The sequence below is a fragment of the Scardinius erythrophthalmus genome, assembly GCF_964197995.2.
Source record: "Scardinius erythrophthalmus genome assembly, chromosome: 11".
NCBI lineage: Eukaryota > Metazoa > Chordata > Actinopteri > Cypriniformes > Leuciscidae > Scardinius > Scardinius erythrophthalmus.
In genome coordinates this window covers 41,288,082-41,312,104 of record NC_138231.1, presented here as the reverse complement: position 1 = coordinate 41,312,104, position 24,023 = coordinate 41,288,082, and the positions used below count along the sequence as shown (strand labels likewise).

Sequence of the window (24,023 nt, the reverse complement as noted above, 5' to 3'; positions counted from 1 at the left end):
TTTTTGAGGTGGCGGATAAAACATCCTTAGGGATTTCGTGCAGATCTTTTCCACCGATGACACTCTAAAAGTGCACAGTCTCTTTTGACGCCTTCAGAACTCAGGCATGAAAGACTGATGTAATTGCTCGCTCTAAATATATACATGAAAAGTATCAAAACAGAGAAAACAGGCAATAGCTTTACACCTACGCATAAACTGATCTGAGGACTCGGTGAGAGCTTGTGCTACTCTTCTAGATTACAATATGTACAAAACAATGTTTTTGTTAGGTAGGTGGTTACATGCTTTGGTGTGTGTGTGTGTGCGCATGTGTTTGTATGAGAGTATGCTGATTTGGTGGAAAGGTTTGTGTGTTTAGAGAGAGAGACACACTGAGTAAGGGCATTTGGAACCCCCCCATTAATGTTCCAGTAATGGGGGTGACAGAATAGATTTAGTGTATTGGATTCGGTCGCCCTCCTTCCAACCATTCTCTCTTCTGGAGGTCAGTCTCCTCTGCAGTGAACATCCATCACGGCTCAGCAGCTGGAGGCCGGTTCCCGACTCTCCCCGGCCGTGAGCGCGAGCAGCACCCTCGCTGTACCAGTGGTCTCTCGCCATCTGCTGTCTCTGCTGGAAAGAAACACTGCCAAATCAAGTTTTCTTTTACTTTTTTTTTTTTTTTTTTTTTTTACTGACTCTGTTGTAGTAGGTTTAGAGTTGTGCATATGTATGTAGCGATAGAATGATTTATTACATGGCTTGGTTGAATTTTAATGTAGAATGCGGTATGTTATTTCTTGATAACACACCGCTGCGAAGTATAACACACCGTTGCCATGAAAACGCAGGATTCTAACCGTAGAGACGGAACGGACTATTTTCTTTTGCGGAAGCGTTTTTAAATCAATAAACTCCTTTTTAAATCAATATTTTGTGTCAAATTATTGATTTATTTGGTAGGTAGCCATGTGATAAGCGGGATAATGTAGAGCGAGGCGGTTGTTATAGCGAATACAACCCCTTCAGACTGATTCAAGATCAGGTCCTGATCAGCCTGTCGGGGTTGTATTCGCTATAACAACCGCCTCGCTCTACATTATCCCTTACATAGTAGCCAGGTTGATAAATGTGCAATGGAGACAGAGAAATGTAACAATATTAATTTTCTTAGATTAGAAAGATTTTATTTTCTAGTTTTTGTTTTTTAGTTTTTACCATAGACTGTAAAATAACATGGACGTAGTGTCTGTGACGTCACCCGTAGGTTTCTGAAGACCGTTTTTGAAGCCTAAAGTGGGCGTGGCTGACCGTCGCCATCTTGGTAGCGCGTCATTCCCGAATTGATTTATTTTTACAGTCAGACAATTAGCTGAGGTAACGTGACGGCTAACAAACAGCAGACAAACGGCTAATGATGACTAATGACCACTGCAGCGGGAATCCACCTGTCACTCAAAAGTGAACACCCTTAATTATGCAGAACTTTAAGGCTTAATATAATGTAAACGGATGAGTTATAAAAAAATTCACCCCCCTCACGGTTGTCATGAAGGGAAAAATTAGCTATATAAACCAAAGCCACTTTTTGCACCAGGCTGTAAACGTGTTTTTTTTCTGCTGTAAATTTGGGTATTTTAACATGGGGGAGATACAGATTTGACTCACTTCTGCACCCAGCCTCAAGTGGCCAGTCGATGAATTGCCGTTGAATTCACTTCCGTGTTGGTTCCAAGAGAGAGACAGGGAGGTTGTCGCTTGGTTTTTACACATTTGGTCATCCTGTAATATCAAGCCCCTTTTTTGAATTCTTCAGAATTGGCATTTGTTATTTAAAAAAGGCCAAGCAATGAAAATGATGATATAATAATTAAAAATATAAATTATTTGTGCACGCTTTACCAGCCCATTTCAGTCAATTTTATTTTGTGGCTTGTTTCGATCTATTGAAGTTTCAGTTGTACTTGAAAATACTCCCCAAATTGTGGTTATTTTGTTTGTTAGTTTGTAGGTTGGTCTGATAGTGGCTTGCTATTTCGTTTGTCTTCGAAAGGCCACCAATAAGTGTGGTTAGTTTCTGCGTCCAGAAGTTTCTATTTTAACCAAGTTTTTTTTTTTTTATTCTTTACTATTGATTTGATAAATCTTGCTTAGTTACTGAAAATCTTTTGTTGGTTCATTTTTTTGCTCTTTCATTCTCTCTTTCTTTCTAGTGTGGATAAGAAGGGTAATTTGGCTTTGATTCCTTGGGAGGAGAGCCGGCACAGAGAGCTGGACTGGTGTGAAGTTCCTGAGTGCAGGTAAGATCACATCTGTGCTTGTGATGTGGTTTGTGCAATCATTGTTTATCACTGATGACTGTGTGTTCTTTTCTTTAGAGGAGTGGTGGAGCCCAGCCCAGTGGATGACTGTCACTTCTTATATGAAGAACAGCCAGAACTGGAGAGGTTTCGTAGCTCCAGACCCTCCATCACGCTGCTGACTGAGTGGTATCTGACCAGGGCACAGGACATAGAGAGCAATTCCCACCAGGTACACAAGTGCACACGCTGACTGAAGCTGACACTCAAACACGTATCAAAGCTCATGCTTTTCTTTTGACTGACACCTTACCCGGCTAAAAAAACAAACAACTTCCTCAAATACACATACAGATGCACATCTGACTCAGAGAAGATTTGCTTCCTTCTAGAGTGACAGTTCCTGCTGTCCCAGAGGGCTGTTAGTGTGCGGAGATCAAATGAGAACACTGTATCTGTCTACTGTGGGCTCCTAATGGAGAGACATCTGAACATCATCAGCCTCTGAACCCCTCTCTTTCTTTCTTTCTTTCTTTCTTTCTTTCTTTCTTTCTTTCTTTCTTTCTTTCTTTCTTTCTTTCTTTCTTTCTTTCTTTCTTTCTTTCTTTCTTTCTTTCTTTCTTTCTTTCTTTCTTTCTTTCTGTCTGTCTGTCTGTCTGTCTGTCTGTCTGTCTGTCTGTCTGTCTGTCTGTCTGTCTTTGTCTTTCTGTCTTTCTTTCTGTCGGTCTGTCTCTTTCTTTCTTTCTTTCTTTCTTTCTTTCTTTCTTTCTTTCTTTCTTTCTTTCTTTCTTTCTTTCTTTCTTTCTTTCTTTCTTTCTTTCTTTCTTTCTTTCTTTCTTTCTTTCTTTCTTTCTTTCTTTCTTTCTTTCTTTCTTTCTTTCTTTCTTTCTTTCTTTGTCTTTCTGTCTTTCTTTCTTTCTTTCTTTTGGTCTAAAAGAAACTCTAAAATGCTCTGATCTTTCCACAAAAGCTTTCTATTTTATTACAAGTTTTTACTGAACTACAGTGGGGTCCAATTTCTTCTCATTTTTTTTTTTTTTCTTGTTTAATAATTATATATTCAGCTTAAGATTTGACTAAATCCAGTCAAATATTATTTGAGTATTTGTTTTTTCCACTTTTAGAGCTTGTTCTTGTTGTGTATCCATAAGCACTTTCTAGAGTACAATGTGCATATTGCACAGAAGTCATCTTTTTAGCAATATTTTAAATATTTTATATTATTATCAAAATTTCACGTGAATGTGAAAGCAACTCTTGACTCGTGTGCGCACTTGTTTTAGCCCACTTGTTTTACCTGCACATTCATTTTAGCCAATGACGACGTCATTAGTTCAACTAAACAAATGTAAAGGAATGAAGAAGTCTGTATCCAAATTTCTGGCCTCGGTTTTCGGCCCTGCATCTCCAGAATTTTCTTTTTTGGACAAGAATTTAGGTGTATCTCTAGTCTCAAACTTTTTGTCCCCACTGCATGACCATTATGACAACTATCACTCAACTGTAGGCACAGCCTGTTTCAAGTAGTGCTGCAGAGCGGGAGATACATCACTCTGTCAGGACAGAGGTTAAAGCAAGGAGAGAGGGCTGTTCTGAAAGAGCTTGACGTGAAGTGAGGGAAAAAAGACGCCTGGGCTCAGATTGAAAGTACATCCAGTGTAATAAGAGTGTGAAATGTTTGTGCATGTGGAGGTCAATACTTATGATTAACCAAAGCCAGGTGTGCGTAAACAAGCGTGTGCTGTTTGCAATCATTTGTTTATAAGGCAAATACACATACTAGTTTTGTACCTGGTTTAGTGTTGTGTGTTAAGCTGCACTCCTTGTAATGAGTGCTGCTGTGAAGACAGCATTGTTCCGGAGGTGTTTGGCTCTTGTTAACTCCAGTGTCAAGGGTTTCGGTTCCTACCAGGTGGGAAAACAGCAGCAATCATTTCCTCAATGCAGGCATCCACTATTGATTGGCTCCATGCTCTGCCTGTCAACTGGTAGAGGAATACTAACCGTCAGCTCATGATGTGAACTGTATTGATGGGCTGCTGAGGCGGGTGGGATTTCATCGACTGGTCCTACTTTTTACGAATCTGTTTGGGGATTTTTACTTATTGCATGTGGTTTTTTTTTTGTTTGTTTTTTTTTGTTTTTTTTCTGTTGGATTTGATCTGGCAGTTTTAATAGATTTAGATTTTGCTAAACAATTTTACACACTCTTTTAACAGTTGTTTTAACATATGTATATACATATTTCTATGTATGCATATATGTGTGTATACATACATACATACATACATACATACATACATACATACATGCATACATGCATACATACATTGCATACATACATGCATACGCATACATGCATACAAACATCATCATCAGTTGTGAATGTGTGTTTGGCGGCGCTTCTGTCTTTCTGTTCCTCAATAGCTGGATTGTTATGTGCCTAATAGATTGCTTATGCTTTTTGATTGGTCCACACAGGTTGATTGTTCCCTATCTCTGGTGCGTCTGGGAAAAGAGCAGAACATTCCTGGGCTGGAGGTCCTGTGCAACGATCTGGTTACCATGGAGACACTGGTGTACGAGACATCATGTGACTTGAGTCTCACACTAAAGGAGCTGCAGCAGCTCAGGGACATTGACAAGCTCCGCCTCCTCATGAAAAATGTATGTTGTGAGGCTGTGCTCTCTTTGTTGGCTGTCTACAGTCTCCTTCAACACTTGTATTATTATGTTTACGGGTACGATTTTTTTGTTGCGGGTCAAATTGACCCTAATTGGATTCAATACAATTAATGAAAAATCAGGTAAAAACAATGAACCTTTAATATTAATACTCCTCACATATTACAACAAAAATAAACATGAGATTTATTATTTTTTAAACTGTATTTAACAAAAAAAATTACTTAAAAAAAAATAATATTATAATATAATATTGAATAATAATAAAAAAGTTCCCCCATTTTTATTTTGGGTCTGTGCAGCCGCGGTTAACCATGAAATTATGGGTCATACTGACCCGCGATTGTCAAAACAAAAAGCATCAGACATTTTGTACACGCAATTGCACAACACCTCAGAGTGTCAGCTTTGCAGGCATGTTCATGACCCTGAACGAGAAATCGTCATACAATTTAAAAATAAAAAAATGCTAGGTTAACCAGTATTTTCGACAACTCAAATAATACAAATCACCTTTGGTTCCCTAAGCTGGCATACATGCATACCGTTTATGTGGCAGCACTAGTGTAAATGATAGATCTCTGAGAGTGTGTGCAGATTTGTGTTTGCAGGGTGGTCTCATTACGACTGCAGTATGCACATCCAGCGGCTTGTTTGGATTTAATGCTTTCATTAAAAATGATTTAATACTCATTTGCTTGTGTAAGGGGATACACTGTGAGTGGGTGAACGGCCATCTTAGCATCTGTTTATTAGTGATACTTTTAATGCTTCCCGAGGAAACACTCAATTCAATCAGAAATAGACGTTCTGTCATCTTTTACTCACCCTCATGTCGTTCCAGATCCCTTTGACTTTCTTTCTTCTGTGGAACATAAAAGGAGATAAAAGCCACTTTAAAATTATCTGAATGATTTGTTCATGCAAAAGAAAATGTCCTTTTTGAAGCTTTTTCTGAGGCTCCTGTCTTAATTATTGTAATGGGAAAAACCAGCACAGACTAATTTTTGGTTTTAGTTTAAAGGAAATCATACAGGTTTGAAATGACATAAACTGTTCCTTTAAAGCTACTTTAATGTGTTTCTACTTAAAGTATTGTGAGTGAACAGAAGACGCTGTTCTACATCATGATTTCTTTCTGTTTTAGTCCAGCGAGGATCGATACGTGAGGAATTTATTCCAGTGGATGGTCCCGTTCCTGCACCGCTGTGAGGGACGGCGGGTGGGCTCTGCCTCCAGTCTGCTCAAAGAGTTCCTGGTCAACCTCGCCAAAGACAATCTCGCACTCCCACTTAAAATCTTCCAGCACTCAAAGCCAGATGTAAGCCAGACACGTGTACTTGACTATCCAAACAAGGACATGTGGTAGACTTTAAAAAAAATGTTTTTATAGCTATTAAGCTAATTATAGCTAACTAATGATTACCCCAATCAACATTCCCTTTTTTAATTGTAAAAAAAAAACTTAAAAAAAACGTAATTAATATGTATTATATTTATTATAAATTAATTATAAGTGGATTACCCCAGTTTCAATTCAAAGAATATATTATATGCATAGAAATATTTTAGAAATTATAAACAATAATAACATGTATGTTTATTATAGATTGATTATAAATGTTGTTATTATTATTTATCATTTCTATTATTTATTATAATGTAGACCAATTGTGGAAATCTCTAGATTTTTCCCGTTTTTGTTTTTTTTGGTCAAATTTAGCAATAACAAGTAAACCAACACACAAACATGTACTGTACACATTCTTGTGAGGATGTTCTGTTGACTTATGTTGCCTTTACATAAAAATAATTAGTAAAACTGCTTCATTTCCCTAATAGACTTATAGACATTGTGGACACTTTTATGAGCTATGAAGACAATATGCACCACACAAATATAGAAAAACAATACACACATTGTCACACTATTGTGTACTCATCTGATTTACTATTGAAAGTCAGTAGTGTGGCACCGCTTCCTCCATGATAAATTGCTTGTGCTTTTCCTCATTTATAAGTCTCTTTGGATAAAAGTGGCTGCTAAATGAATAAATGTAAGTTAATGTCACACACACACACACACACACACACACAGATACACTCATAAAAGAGGGATGAAGTGAAATGATTAGAGGAAGAGCCATTCCAATTCTGAGTCCAAAGCAACGAAAGACCTTCAGACACACACGTACATGCTGTCACACACGGCCGTGATAAAAATGTATGGCCTGTTTACACATCTGAGGCATCAGCTTCTCTCACAGGAAATTAATAAAGGGGGTTAGAGAGAAATCAGGTGTATGAGATTGTACATGTGTGTTTATGTTTCTTTTTATTTGTGTGTGTCTATGAATCAGCCTTGCTCATTCAATGTTGTGTGAAATGAAATCCAATCTAATCCACACTAACGTGATTTTTAGTGTGCTTGTGTGTGCATCTGTGCGTGAGTTACTGTTGTCTGAGAGGAGACGGGATGAAATGGCTCTATATTAACACACACCGTATGAAGGTCATTTATACAAGGTTATGTTCTGCTATATAGGCTTACAAGTTGTTAGTTGTCTCTAAGCCTCTCTATATAGCATTTTGGAGTGTCATAAAGACATTAAAATATGCCAATGATGCTCAGAATTGCTGTGTATGTAGGTTATTTACTAGGTTTAATAATACATAATTTACACTTAACAATGATTATGATGACAGTGTGTGTTTATTTACCTGCAGTGTCATCCCAAAATCATTGGAGATTCAGATCAGCTTATGTCTGTGGCACTGGAGTGTATCTACAACTGTGAGAGAGATGACCAGCTTGCACTCTGCTACGATATACTGGAGTGTCTACCACAGAGAGGATATGGGTGAGCAAACCTCCATCACACAACTAGGAATAATATATATTCTATGTATTGTAATATATATTCTATATTTTCTATAGGAATAATATACACTAAATGTCAAAAGTTTGGGGTCATACACTCCCCAAACCCAACTTTGGGTCAAATATGGACAAACCCGGTCGTTGGGTTAAATTTTTAAATTACAGTTTTTAACCCAACATTTGGGTTTGCCCATATTTGACCAAAGTTGGGTTAAAACAACCCAGTATTTTTTAGTGTAAATATATATTTGCATGAAATTGATACTTTTATTCAGCAAGTATGCTTTAAATTGATCAAATGTCTGTATTGTCATTGGTACCAAAGATTTTAGTTTCGAATAAATGCTATTCTTTTTATCTTTCTATTCCTCACAACCATTATCAACTAATAATAAGTTAGTTATTATTATTAGTTGCACCAAATCAGCAGGAGAATGATAGTGGCTAAAAATTCAGCTTGAAATTCACGATTGATTGTGATTAATAAAACCTAACATAATTTTTTTTTAGATATTTTTATATTTTGTTATAAATTTCACATTTAATCTCCAAATTAACGTAGAAGCAACATAAAGCTATATTTTAAATTATTTGTTTAATGGCATCTTTTTATGAAAGAAGGCATCAGCCATACCAATGCTGCTACTGATGTCTCTATGAAATAGATTTTTTGCCCTCAATATTAGCCGTTAATTATAGGCATTCAGCATTACAGTATAATTGAAAGCTATTATTTTTTTTTAACATTTATTAGGCTTTAAATAATATAACAACTTTTCATTTAAGTGAACTTAAAACCATCTTCACATAAACCCATTATAATAAATGCCACATTTAGCTGTGCCCTTCAGTATATCAGGGCTCAGTTTTTTTCTTTTGGCCCAGTACATTTCAGACTTCATTTTACCGTGCTTGCGAGGATGCGGCTTTTTTGCATAATTTTGTGTGTTTTTGTCCATTCAAGCGCTGTCTTTCTGTGTGCACGAGTGTGTGTGTGTGTGTGTGTGTGTGTGTAACAGACAGGAGATTCACAAACGTGTGCGCAAGTGGTAACGCACTTGCCTTCTCTTTTGTGTCTCATCACCCATTATTGGTTTAAAAGCATTTGCTTGAATAGAGCGTGAACATATATTATAATGATGATCATTTTTTTATATAAAAAGCACCGCTTGATTTAGGCCTCGAGGTCTGAGGCTATTGGCCCCGCCCGACATGCTGTTATCCCTGGCTCGAACTGGCCCGACAGTGGAAAAGTGGCTAGTGTAATTATAGATTTAACTGCATGCAGGTATTCTTAAAATATAAGTAAATATTTATAAACAATACACACTACCGTTCAAAAGTTTGGGGTCAGTAAGAATTTTAATGTTTTTAAAAGAAGTATCTTTTGCTCAGCAAGGCTGCCTTTATTTGATTAAAAATACAAACAAAAACAGTAATATTGTGAAATATTATTCCAATTTAAAACAGCTGTTTTCTATGTGAATATATAGTAAAGCGTAATTTATTCCTGTGATTAAAGCTGTATTTTCAGCATCATTACTCCAGTCTTCAGTGTCACATGATCCTTCAGAAATCATTCTAATATGATGATTTGATGCTCAAGAAACATTTATGATTATCAATGTTGAAAACAGTTATTTACATTTATTTCATGATGCTGTGACGAATAGAAAGTTCAAAAGAACAGCATTTATCTGAAATCTAAAGCTTTTGTAACATTAAACACTACCGTTCAAAAGTTTGCGGTCAGTAAGAATTTCAATTTTATTTTTGGGGGAAAGAAATAAAATAAATCAATACTTTTATTCATCAAGGATGAGTTAAACTGATCAAAAGTTACAGTAAAGACATTTATAATGTTAGAAAATATTCTATTTTAAATAAATGCTGTTCTTTTGAACTTTCTATTCATCAAAGAATTTAAAAAAAAATTGTACACAACTGTTTTCAACATTGATAATAATAATGAATGTTTCTTGAGCATCAAATCATCATATTAGAATGATTAGAGTAATGATGCTGAAAATTCAGCTTTGATCACAGGAATAAATTACAGTTTAAAATATATTAAAATAGAAAACAGTCATTTTAAATTGTCATAATATTTCACAATATTACTGTTTTTTTTTTATCAAATAAATGCAGCCTTGGTGAGCAGAAGATAAACATAAAAAAAATCTTACTGACCCCAAACTTTTGAACGGTAGTGTAAATATAAGTGGAAGTTGCTTGAATGGTGGGTTCATTATTATATTCTTAATGAAAAACACAACAAAACAGGACAGTGACAAACTCGTTTAAATAAGTGCTTTTACGTTTAGCCTTGAAACCATCTTGTCAAGAGTGAGGCGACAGGCGAAGTGAGGTGAAACTCTAATTCTAATTGAGCAGACACGTTCAGTTTTTAATTCTAGTGTCTGTTCTCTAACTGAACTAAATGATTTTTATTACTATAAAAGTTCAAAACGGCGGTGCCACGGTGGCCAAGTGATGTAACCGGTGTTGCAGCTGAACACTGAATATCGCAGCAAGCCTAGTGCATTGTATCAAATGATTAATTAAACTAAAGTAGTTAAAGACACTTCATATAAAGTGGGTCCAAAGCTGGCCATTGAAATCAACTACTCGCGGGTCCCTCAACTTCAAAACTTGTTCTGGCAGTGCTTTCACACAAACCCTGTCAAAACCACACACACACACAATTAGCATGTGTGCACAGTTGTCAGTAAGCCCCTGATTAGCTCATTATTAGCGCAGCATGTGTCTTTCTGCCTTCAAAGTGTGAACCCTTGAAAAACCTCTCAGCGTTCCTTATTATATTCCTGCTGTCTTTAGACTCTTGGAGAGCGAGAGGCCTGTCACTCGACCGCATACATTGATATTAAATATAAATGTCTGCAGTCTTTGGAATACAGATTAAGTGTTAGCGTATGTGCAAAGGGTTGATGTTTTTTTAGCACTCAGTTCTCTCGTGGGGCAAACATAAAAACACATTTACACCAAAAATAATGTGATATGCGAAATTTGCCATCACTTATATCCTGAGGGTTCGGCATTGTTATGCTAAAAACAATTTTGATACATTCTACAAATGCCATCTGCCTTTTTCTCATTCTCACTTTCACTCAATCTGTTGTTGGAAAACCTCACTGCACCTTTGCAAAGACCCTAATGTGTTTTTACACTCCCATTGTAGTCCAGGGATCAATACTTTAGGGCCTTTCCAGAGCCGCCCTTATTATCTTTTGCTGTTTCTGGAGAAAAGAGGGTGTGTTTGTGAATGCTTTTCAGGCATGGGATTGGGAGATGAATTGGATAATTTATAATAAAGCAAAAATACAAAAAATCTTTTTAGTGAAACTTGGGAAGTGCCTTGGGAAATAGAGAAATTGTGCAATCAGTTTTGTCAGCAACAAGTTTTTTGAGCCATCTCCATGGCAACCAGACTGTCAAGCAGAATTGCACATGATTTCTGCTCAGGTTCAGATAAGGGGCACAGCTTCAGAAAAACACAACTTGTAAACACAAACCTTAAAAACAGCAGTAGCTTGGCTGCTAAAATATCTGCGATCAGTTAATGAAATATGCTTTTAAATGGGGCTTGCAAACATTTTTATTTAGTCAGGATACACTGCTACTTTTGAATGGCTGTCAGTGAAGAAAGATGCTTTTTGGGTCCAGATGGTGGTGTACCACATTTACCAACACACACTAAATGGGCCATGCTATTGTCGTGTGTGTTGACCTTGTCTTGGGATCAAATACAACAGAATTGAGTATTCATAGAGGCATCTATAACCAATGAGCTTAATTACAAATAACAAACATTACTGACATACCGACGCACTAGTGACATTATCACATAATGGAAGGTTTCAAATCTTGACAGTGACTTTTGTTTAATGCAGTGTGTGTGTGTGTGTAGACAGCAGATCTCTGATCTTGTTTACTTCTCTCTCTTCTCAGACCTGAGACAGACACTACAAAAGCCTTGCATGACCAGGTGGACACTCTTGAGAAACACTTGAGGTAAGAAGAGACAGAATGAGTCAAGTCTAGTCATTTATTGGTCTAGTACTTTTCACAATACACATTGTTTCAAAGCAGCTTTACAGAAAGTCATACTGTTAGGTCTGTAACACCTTTAACGTGGCATTAAGTGTCATGGCTCAGGCTCATGGCTGAACATTCAATGTAATCTAAGTCTCAATGGATTTAGCATCTATAGTTTTCACTGGAAGATCAAGCTATGAAATTATTATTAAACATTATGAGGAATGACCAAACAAGATGCTTTGTTTCTTTTTACACATACTGTCAAAATACTGCTATATATACACACAATTTTGCTTTTATACACTACAGTTAAAACTTTTGGGGTCAGTCAGATTTTTTTTTTTTTTAAATTAATGCTCACTAAAGCTGCATTTATTTGATGAATAATACAAATAAAACGTTAATAGTGTGGAATAGTATTACAAAAATAAAGTATTGTATTTTAATACAGGGCTCTAGACTGCAACTAAATGGTCGCTTTTTGTGACTTTTTATTTTTTGTTGTTGGTGCGACTGAATTTAGTTTTTTTTTGAAAATTGCCTTTCATGCAGTGTAATGGTTGTTTGTGACTGTAAAAGGTCTGCAAAGTTTTGAAGATCAAAGTGCACAACAAATAAAGTTTTTGTCTCCTAAAAGAAAGAATAGATTCTGATCTGCTCTCACTTCCTTGTAACAATGTAACAGATTTGCATTTGTAGATTAATGTTATACATACATTTATTATATTTATTTTTAATTTGTGAATTATTTGCTAGTTTAATATAGCTTTGAAAATATAAAGCCCTGTTCGGACGGTAATTGTTTCTCATGGGGTCGTAAGGTAGTTTTACATTTACAGGGGTTAGTCGTCGATTTTTTTATTTTTTTTTTTATTGATTTTTTTTTTTCATTACTGAAATGCTGGATAGTATTTACAAGAACAATATTTCATCACCGCTCCACCTCAGCGAACAAAAAGAAAAAAGCATTTTTCTCTAGCATTATTTTCCATAAATTAAATTAAATCCGAATTTATTCGCATTATTCCAAGCATATGACATTGTATTTTCAGCAGACAATCATGCAACTGACCACATTAGCAGGTCGTGGGGTTACAAAACTAGCTCCTCCACCATCAATAAATCGCCATCCGAATGCATGAGTTTTATCACTGAGGTGCCATGCAGATTTATTTTTACAGACGTCCACATGAGAAACAATTACCGTCCTCATAGGGCTAAAGACTGTATTGCATAGCTCACATTATCATTTCAATAATGGTGGATTTGAATTTCAAGTTGTGTGCAGACAAAAATGCGAGACATTTCCATTTGACCTAAGTTGATTTAATGATTTTCATTTTGCCGTTGGATTCATCACTCAATTGTGAGCACAGTAGCTTATCAATAACGTAACCAGTCTGTTTCAATACACTGAGACAGATTGGCTATATTACCTTGTATTCCAGTGTAGGCCATATTTATTATTTATGTGTTTGAATGAGACTGCAAAATTTGCATATTAACTCACGGAAATACATTGTAATTCTTTCTAGATGTCGTTATTGTGATGGATGTGTGTTTTCTGGTAGGGTACTTCTACACATCTGCAAAGGGCCAGTCAAGGGACTTCTGAGGGTCTTAAAGGGATAGTTTAGCCAAAAATGAAAATTCTGCCATTAATTCCTCAACCTCATGTCGTTTCAAACCCATACGACTTTTGTTCATCTTAGGAACACAAATGAAGATCTTATTGATGGAATCTGAGAGCTTTCTCTCCCTCCATTGACAGCTACGCAACTACCACTTTGACGCTTAAAGTTCATTAAGAGATCGTAAAACGAATCCATATGAATTGAGCGTTTTACACCGTGTCCTAACTACACGCGACGCGATAAGATTCCAGCGACAGGCAGTGTGTCTGTCCACACTAGACGTGACACGACTGTGAGACGCCACAACGTCAATAAAAAATCACAGCCAATCAGAACAGCGTGTGGGCGGAGTCTCGCGCCGAGTGCACAGCACTAGAGAGTAATCTTGACAGCACTCGCAAGAAAATGGACAAGTAGCTACACAATCAAATTCACAAATATTACACGTTTAAAAAATACATAGGCTACTGAGTTACTAAAACAATCTTTGTCAAATAATACACTTGTTTGTTCACAGTTTTAATGTTCATGTTTCCATTTGTTTAATTTCAAGATCTGAGGTGAATTATATCCATTGTTGCTTTTACAGCTACAAAGCTGGAGCACTAAATGACATTCAAAGTCACTTCACGCTTTTAACATTAAATAAAGCACATAAACAGTACCTGAGATTATCATTGCCACACTTTGTGTTTGTTGTTCCAGCGCGACGTCGCAGAAAAATAGAAACCGTTTCTAAATTAGAATCGTCGCATGTCGCCGTCGCGCCTGGTTAGGACAAACACTCTGATTAACATGGTAAAGATACCTTTTATCGTGTGTCGTGGCGTCGTGTGTAGTTAGGACACGGTGTTAGTCTAAAATGATTGCTTTATATGATGAACTGATTGAATTTAGGCTTTTTTTCCACATAGAAACATTCATCAACTCACACATCAGTTGTGGTAAACAGAAACCCTGTTCTCCCACTCTTCACACACTGATAGCAACACCGCAGGAGAAATGCCAGCACAGGCATCCAGTATCCGTAGTTTCAGGTGCTGCACATCTCGTATCTTCACACCATAGACAATTGCCTTCAGATGACCCCAAAGATAAAAGTCTAAGGGGGTCAGATCGGGAGACCTTGGGGGCCATTCAGTGTGTGAAGAGTGGGAGAACAGGGTTGCATTGACAATCCAACACAATGGGCAGCACATTGAACACATTTTATAAGTGGTCAGAAACTTGTAAATAACTCATGAACGAATAAAGTTACGTTGAAACCAAGCACACCATTGTTTTTCTTGTGACATTACCAATAAGTTTGATGTGTCACATGGCCCTCTTCCTATTGAAAAAACAAAAGTTGTATCCAAGATGGCCGACTTCTAAATGGCCACCATGGTCACCACCCATCTTGAGGAGTTTGCCCCCTCACATATACTAATGTGCCACAAACAGGACTTTAATATCACCAACCATTCCCATGTTATTACGGTGTATCCATATAAATGGCCCACCCTGTAGTTTAGCCTGCTAGCCTACACAGCACAGGACTATACAACGACTGAAACTATCACACAACATACTCACAGTCGTGATAACCGAGTTGGTTGGCAATGCTACGCCACACATTGTCTTTCAAATTGTTGTCCTTGTAGTATGTGATTGGCTGAAGCCTTTTCTGTCCCCGCTAAAGTAAAAAAAAATCAACATTGAAGCGTTTTTTCGTGGAAGCACTCATTACACAAACAGCTGATCAAAAAATAAAACCATCGCGCGAATTATTCGTGCGTCAAAATCACGTCCAGTGTGAAAGGACCTTTGCGCAGCACGTTTGAGCTTCCGCAAGAACCAATGAGGTTTGTTCTGGCGCTTCAAGCAGGTTCGGTTGAGCTTCTGTTTATGTTCGACGATCAGTGTTTAAATTATTGGTATTAATCTAAATACAGCATTGTGTATGTTTCTCACAGCCCTTCAGCAATCAAAGCTAATGGAAAAGAAAGGAATGTTGTTGTGTCTAGTTTTGATTTGATCAGAGGTGGTATACATTTTGTCTCTGCTCACGTCCTTCATGACATCTCCCTCATGAAGCACGCGAGAGAACTGAGGCGTTTTACGCATTCATGCATATACTGTCCAAAACCTGCTGATGTGTACACTCATTTACTCATTTACCATTCACTTCATAGACAATGTCAGTTAGTTTGCTATATTAGAAAAGATGGAGCATAAATGAGTTTATCCGAACACAGCTTGAGACCATATTGCACACTTTGTGACGTTACATATACAAAACACCTCCTGAATGACAATTGAAATTCAGTCTGGGTGTTCAGACAAAGACACATTAAACAAATAATCTGATTTTCAGGATAAGATTTACAAACTTTTGACTTAATTTTATTTATTAATTTTTTTGTGCAGACAAACCCCCCCCCCCCACCCCCCTCCCAAACCCTCCCCATCTGAACAAAGCATCTGTGTGTGTTGTATGCTGCACATTGTTTGCATGTATTTCTGTTTTTTTTTTGTTTTTTTTTCTCCTTGCGCCTGTTTGCGTGTGTCAATCTCGACTCAGGTGACGTGATCAGCCTGTAATGGCTCCGTAGAGACACATTCCTTTGGATCCATTAGAATTCTGTCGGAGGAAAGGATGATGAAAGTCTCTCTCACAGATATTTATGACTGGCCTGGGAGGGCGCAGTCACTATGGCCTTAATTTCACTCTTTTCTCTTGTTTGCTCTCTATTTTATCACTTGTCTCTCAAGATTTACCCTTTCCCCTCTCTGGATCTGAATTGTATCTTTGACAATGTTTTATTTTATCTCCTTGCTCTCTGCTCCGTTTAAATGTTAAAGGGGCAAATCAAAACAGGATTTTCTTTGCTCTTTTGAAAGAAATCAATGTAGACATGCTCTGTTCACATCGACTAGACATTACAAAAAATTGGCTTTAGAAGGCAATATATTTATTGTTTTATTCACATGGACATGCACTTAAACATTACTGTCATAAAATAAATTTTGCATGAATTACAAAATACATGTCTTTAATTAATTATAGTGAATGAACCCATTAACCCTCTGGTGCTCTTCGTGTGTCGGTCAAAAATGACAGATTTTTTTATTATTATTTTAATGAAATGATTGTACTATATTTTAGTTCGATAATGTTTTTTATTAAATATTTTGTATTTTTAGGGGATTTTATGGTACTAGATTATATTTACACTATATTTATAATCCAACTTAAAGGGGTGGTTGATTATGATTTCACTTTTCTAGCTTTAGTTAGTGTGTAGTGTTGCTGTTTGAGCATTAACAACATCTGCAAAGTTACGATGGTCAAAGTTCAAAGCAAAGGAAGATATTTGCTTTTAAAGAAATCGCTTTTTAAGGACTACAATAAACGGCTGGTAGGGACTACATGAGCTTCCTCCCGGGTTAGTGACATCACCAACCCTAAAATGTACTTAAACCCCGCCCCCGGAACACGATTTATAGATTATCAAGACAGAATATGCTAATCAATGACTAAAGATAACTACACATACCTAAATTCATCAACTAACCATTCAGAAACGTCCTGTTGCTTTCTTCATGTTGTCACTTCTTCTTGAGTCTCTCCATCTTTGTCTGAATCCGGTTTGAACATAAAAGGCTAAAAGTTTTTGAAATTTTCAGTGCATGTCTGTGTGAGTGCAAACTGTTGAAGCTCCGCCCCCTGTGCCTCGAGCAGCGGCTCATTTGCATTTAAAGGAACAGACAAAACGAAGTGAAGTGCTGAAGAGAAAAAAGTTTAAAAAAGTGAACTTAAAGTTATGTTTATTGTTATGAAAAATGCACAAAAATACTGTCTTCAATTTTTATATGCAATACATATTTCCAAAAACATGTTTTACTCTACTCTAAAACTGCAAGAAAATCAAAGCCTTAAACCTAAACAAGTTGAAATTCATCTCCCATTCATTTCATTTAAAAAATGACCGCAATCTGTTATAACGTTCCTTTTAATTCCCAACTCTATGAAGCCCCTCCTTCTTAAAAGCACAATGCACTCTGATTGGTCGGCTGGACCAGTGCGTTGTGGTCAACCGCACAGAACGTGTCAACTGCATCGAACGCGTTTCGGGAATGTCACGCCTCTTACCGTAACCACAAGTTTCAACACAGTACTAATGCAATTCAACCAGGCCTCGCCCCCTTTTTTTGCATATGTCTTGTGCAGGAATTATTGAAATGAGGGATATTGTGATGTGTACATTCCTTGAAGAAACCTCAAGTCTACAATAGAGGTGTTTCAGGGAGTTCAGAAACAGAATATGCTTTGAATTACTGAAATATGTGGTTAATTAAATAAAAATAATCAAAATAAAATTGAAAAGTAAAACAGTTAGCTTGTTCAGGCAGCTAATTTTGGAGCAGGTCATGATCATTGGAGAAGACTTAAAGAGCTATAGACAGATGGAGAGAGGAGAGAGAGGGAAGCGCAAACATTGAACAAACAAAAAAAATCTGGCCCCAGCAGATTGTAGAGAGAAAGAAAGGAACACGAGGGAAGAAGTGTGAGACTGGAAGAAAGGAAGGAAACAGAAAACATCTGTGCTAGATGCCCTCAAGGGACAGCATATCCTCATTTATTGAGGGCATCTCAGCTAGGCACCGCACCAGTTCAGCTCACTGAGGTTCATTCAGACACCTCTTTCTGTTCTTGGCTCCTCCGAGCAGCTGTTGGCATAGCTGTGGTTAAGCATGGCTTCTGATGTAGTTTGCCATGATGGTCCTCACCTGGTGGGTTGAAATAAAAAAAATGGGTGCATATTTGATATCAAAACCGTCTCAACTTTTGAGGTAGAGAAAATCTTTTGGTATGCATGTCAAAGGTTATGCATCCAAATAAACTGATATTTTGTTGCAAAATCTGTGATCTGTCACTTGGTAGTATCCAGTCCAGTTATGTAGATGCTATTATTCTGGAGAACAAAGACAAAAAAAAAATCCTACAGTATATATGAAGAGTTCAGAGGCAAAAGCCTCTAAGTGCCATCTGAAATTTTATTATAATGTAAGGACCACCCATTGGCCCAACGACGGAATCCAACGGCCTGGCGAAGGTTTAAAGCGTGTATGTCTTTTCAGCGCTCCAGTGAAGTTCACTTAATCTATTGGAACTTAGTTTTAGTATTACTTTAGCTCTACGTTTGCTCTGACTCCAATTTCAAATGATAATCAAATTTAGATCGTATTTCTGATTAGAAATTAATCATAAACATCGATTATGAATTAATTTAGATCTTTGATTATCCTGATTATCCCATACTTTCAGTTATTAATACGTTATGGACCCGAATGCCGCACAGAGATCACGTCGGCCAATTCGTGTTTCTCACGGACACAAACTTGTTAATTCTGATTTGAGTCAGAGGATGTAGGGTTTGCTAATATACCCCTAAAGTCAGTCGCCTACTGCTTACGGACTAGAGAGTGTAGTTTATTTTAGCCATTTCCATACAACTTGCTAAACCAGTGATAGACAGAAATCAACAGGTCTCCAAGATGACGTGCCTACTGCTCCGTTCATTCATGTGCCTGTAGTTTGACCTACCTTAACTAAGTTTGCGGTAGCACCAGCCTCCTTAAATATATTAAAATAATGATTTCAGAATACCTCAGAATAAATCAAGATGTAACATTTATTTGTCAGGTAAAAATGTATTATGCCAATTACAGAAGTAATTTATTAAAAGCCAATTCAAATATACATTTACTCAAAGATGAATCTAAAAGTAAGCAATGTTCTCCTGACAAAGACACACAGTAATGTGTCAGGATTTTCCAACAGGAAAATACTGCCATGCATTACTGTGTGGGGGATGATCCCGGTAAAAGATTCCCAATGATTGCTCTGTCCCCTCACCTTAAATACCAGACCAGAACAAAAGGGGTTAAACAAATGTTGTTTAGAGTTGGTTGGGCCAATCCATGTACCCCAGGGGGGTAGCACCTGGTTTCTTGAGATATCGTAAAGAGATATCAGCCAGAGAGGAGATACAGGATTCTCCTAAGTTCTTCAATCTTTTTCATTAAACCAATGACTGCAATGAAATTAAGACCATTTTACCAATCGCACTGTGCCCTTTAAAATGACACCAAACATGAAAAGGAAAAACAACATATTCACAAGATACATCATATGTGATATATAGACATTCTTAATGAACTTTCAGTGCCTTGAGGAGGGAGAGGGGGGATGAGTTGAAGTCAAACAGGGGAACAATGAGATAAGTTTGGGCAGTACAAGGTTCTGTGCTCTGCCTTTGTTGTCCGCTGTCCAGGGTGCATTTTATGGCGTTATTGCAGGGTGAGTTTTGTTTTAACAGGAAAATCAGTTCTTACAGACGGCCCCTGGCCCCTTGGGACAGATTTAGATCAGGCCTAAGGGGACATGTTTTGGACATTTTCCTGTTGCCACATTTTCAGTGTTATTCTCTGAGTGTTCATATAGGGCTGACCACTGTAGTTTGCAGCGTTCGTCGATTGGTGCAGGAATCCAGTCGTCACCTGAAATAACAGCATTAAGACAGGTTGAACATTAAAATGAAAGCGTGGCAGAATTCGTGGATGCTGCAGCAGCCGGACTGGGTGTCATGACCCTCTTGGCCGGGTTCGCTTCCACCTGCACTTGGCTGCGTTGGTATTCAGTCTGTAGAATGATCTCGTTGTATCAAGTCTGTTTGCTTTGGTCAGCATGATCAGAAAGTGTCATTGGAAAGTGTCATTATAACGCTTTGCGGAAACATCTTTGTCCTCCCTAGGATGTTTTAACTGACCATTTGAGAAGTCCTCGGTCACCTTCAAGCAGAAGGTTTCATTTGCCGGGTAGATCAGAACTCCATTGTTGAAGGAATCATTTCACTGATGACGCTCCACTGCGTGTAAGACACCTGAACAACTTTTGAATGACCATGCAATAATTGAACACTGATGTATTTGTGGTTATTGTAAGATGAGGAAAAGTTATTGGATAAACACAAGAACACAAGATAACAAAACATGATGTACTCAAAAATATGAAACCCAAAAGTCAAAGGTGCGAGTGGTAAATATGGTCTCTTTTTCAAAATCATATATTTAATGAACATGTGTAATTTGATCACCAAATTCTTCACTACCGCAATGATCTGGTAGTGGGATTTAGACTTGGTCTGGATGAATCAAGGACGGGTAGCAGAAAGTCACCATAACTAGTATATTTACTAGTGTTATGCATAATTAGAGTAATTAGAGTATATCACATAATTAAACATGGAAATACACAATTTCATAATTGTAAAATTGTCTACATTAGTTGTTATAAGTGCAAATCATCAATGAAACTTAATGTTTTAATCGATTCAATTAGAGAATGAAATGTATAGAAACAGAGATTTAAATTTCTGGTTTAACTTTTGTAATCATCCTCTGTGCATTTGATTTACAGGCTAGGTCACACTCAATAGTGCAGGTCTGAATTGTTCAGTTGACAAATAGAAATGCCTGTATTTTAAATTTAGCTGTTTAGATCATTGTCATTAGTCATTTGTTGGAAACTAGGGGGCCCTCCTGGTTTGCAACAACGCTAACGACTGGACATAAAAAATATTTTGTCCAAAGACCAGTTGCATTGATTAATAGGTCTCAATAAGATTTTTTATGTGGATTTAAATCAATTGATGTGTGACCACAGCCATGCATGTCCTATGCACAGCACAGTATTTACATACAGGAAGTTGACAAGACTGTAATGCTGAAAAGAAATTATTAAAATAATTTTCCTTGTCCTATATGTATGAAGGTAAATGATGTATTGCATGATGTGAATAATTTTGGCCTGGTTAGTCTTATGATCTATGCCAGGTAGAGATGTTCTAAGATTGCCATAGTGATGGTGTGTATTGTGTATGTTTGTGTACAGGAGATGGGTGGTGTTTTATCCTACCATAATTTGTGTTGCATAATTTAGTTCCAGTGCTACACCGGGAGGCCACATACAGGAGCTGCTTCTGTAGTGTTGTGAGGTGTGAGCGGCCCCTTGGAAGTTTCTCCACCCCCATCTCCTAATGTAAAGTTGTGTGTCCTGCTTAAGGCAGGCAGAACCAGACCCTTGTGGAATCTGGTTCTAAAGAAAGTCATTTGTCAGCCTGTAGGGAAATAGACCTAGAGAGGAAAACACAGTTTAATCTTGAGCCTTTATACAAATTGCATTTAAGATAGATGGTCTATCTCAATATTTATTTGATGGCTTTAGCCAGACAGTTGTTACTGATGGCTTTGATCTGTTAAGATTTTACGCCATTAGAAGAAAATTTGTTTTTGTTTACAAAGACATGTATCATTCTCATGATCATGTGTTTGCAAAGAAAAGGTCAATTAAACAGTGATAATAGTCAGATCTGACTGCTATTGCATCTAAAATCAAACAGTCTGCTGTGTTGTGAGCATTAGGACCCTCAGGTCTGCTAGGGAAATCTCTTTACATGATGTTGTTTATTTACACTAGCCAGATCTGTGTTTAGAGCAATTAGATCACCAGGGGTGGTGCTGTGCTTGTTTGTTTTAGCCTTTGGAATTTATGGTGCCATTCAACTCTTGACCATTTGGATCTCTGTGGTCCATAAAGACTGTAGATTTTCTGCCTGATATTTAAATTCACACAACTGTTCTTACATGTACAGTAAAATACCTTTCCTGATCAGATCCCATGTGAGATGAAGCTCCTAGAGAGGAGTTTAACACTTGCACCACTTTGTTTGTGGTTTTGTTGCAAGAGAAAATTTAAATTTGTACCTCCCCTTGTTACTGGGTTAAAGATCTATTAGATCAAAATGAAATCATCCTGTGGATTTGGATGGACATTTAAGACATGGTAATCAGGTTGATCATTTTAGTTGGTATATACTGAGCATTAATTTCTCTCATTAAAGATTCTTGCACAAATAGAAGGTAAAGAAATTCTTTCTGATTCATTCTTCCTTTCAGTTTCCTTTCTTACCAATACTTTCTCTAACCATTTATTATCTCATTCCTCCCAACACTAGTAGTGTTCCTCCTTCTTGTTCCCTACATACACGTACCATCTTTCTACATTCTGATTCTTTTAATTCTCATTAAACATTCTTTTTTCTTCTAACCCAATGCTGAATCATCACGAGATTAAAGCCATTCTTGGCCATTACAATATAATATATATTACAATCTGGTCATAATATAAATTATATTTTATAAAATTGTATAAATCAAACCAATTTTATTTACTGGTCTCGGGGGTTTCTACTGAGTAATTTGTCCAAACTGACTTGTTATCTTCTCACTGATCTTTTAGAAGGTGATTGGCCCTGCAGCTCCAGCTGTGCTGGCATTAGCATTGTGTACACAGCAACAACCCAAACTGGAAACCAGTTACAGCTGCTTCGATGCTGTGAACATTCAATGGACTGCAGGCATTGAGAAACATGGGTCAAATCATTGCTCAATTTAAAGATTTTTGTGACTACAATTTAGAATTGGACACAATTATCTTTTTTTAGGCTGAGATGTTATCAGTTGCATTCTTTTAAGAATCTTATTTAAATATGAAAGAAAGGTTGGACAAACAGGTCTCATGGAGGGCGCCAAGATTGTTTTATGGTTTGTTGCTTTTATCAGTCTCTTTTGAGACCTCGAAAGCATACAATAATGCAGTGATTGCAAAGTCTGCGATAAAACCAAATTAAAAGCTATGTTTTATAAGACTGAGCCTTAAATGGTGTTGTTTAAACCATATACGGGACATCAGTCATGAACTTTTTGACACTATTAAAAGATTTTCAAAGAACCATGATTACTTTGATGTAATTCATATAGGTCTTTGTCTAAATTATCTCATAAGATAAGGACAAGCTGTGCATGTCCTCTGACACTATCAGGCCTGGTTACAAGCCTCTAGTAACACAATAATTGTCATTATATGCATCAGTTTTAAAATTTAGCGTATTTTTCCAAATTTCAGCCTAGGACTCCTGCATAGCAGCTGTTCTCTAGGACTGGAATCATTTTCCCAGATAATTTCTTTTGAAATATTCTAATTGCATTGCACTGTTTTGTCCAACTTTACACTTCACACACAAAGGATTCAAGTGAGACAATTTTACTTGTTATCTTTTAGCTCATCAAATCACAAGATTTTTTCACAAGTTAGCGTGACCATTTTCTTATTTCCAGTGTTGCAATGTTGTTGCAACAAAGCAAATAATTAAATGTAACAACATTATTTATCTCAGAATTTAAGTTTTTAGTTTTCAACCCTCTGTTGAGTACCAGAATAAAATTTGGATGATGTTATTCCAATTTAGGTTTCATCACTTGTTGCTTTGGCAAACAAGGAGGTAAAGTTAAAGCAAGGGATATCTTTTCTCATCTACACTGCCGCTATCATGTCCCTGATATGTGGTTTTATCTAATTCTCAAGCCCCACCGGAT

At 37.0% G+C, this 24,023-nt stretch overlaps 1 protein-coding gene across 2 annotated transcripts in view; it reads left to right on the top strand.

Annotated features, from left to right (window-relative positions):
- nbas (NBAS subunit of NRZ tethering complex) overlaps positions 1-24,023 on the top strand; it is a 189,604-nt gene that overhangs the window by 42,108 nt on the left and 123,473 nt on the right. For both annotated transcript variants that reach the window (XM_081379315.1, XM_081379314.1), the window contains exons 22-27: positions 2,196-2,282; positions 2,361-2,514; positions 4,764-4,949; positions 6,115-6,288; positions 7,695-7,828; positions 11,818-11,880. In XM_081379315.1, the coding sequence (XP_081235441.1) occupies positions 2,196-2,282; positions 2,361-2,514; positions 4,764-4,949; positions 6,115-6,288; positions 7,695-7,828; positions 11,818-11,880 (798 nt within the window). The remainder of the gene's footprint in view (positions 1-2,195; positions 2,283-2,360; positions 2,515-4,763; positions 4,950-6,114; positions 6,289-7,694; positions 7,829-11,817; positions 11,881-24,023) is intronic.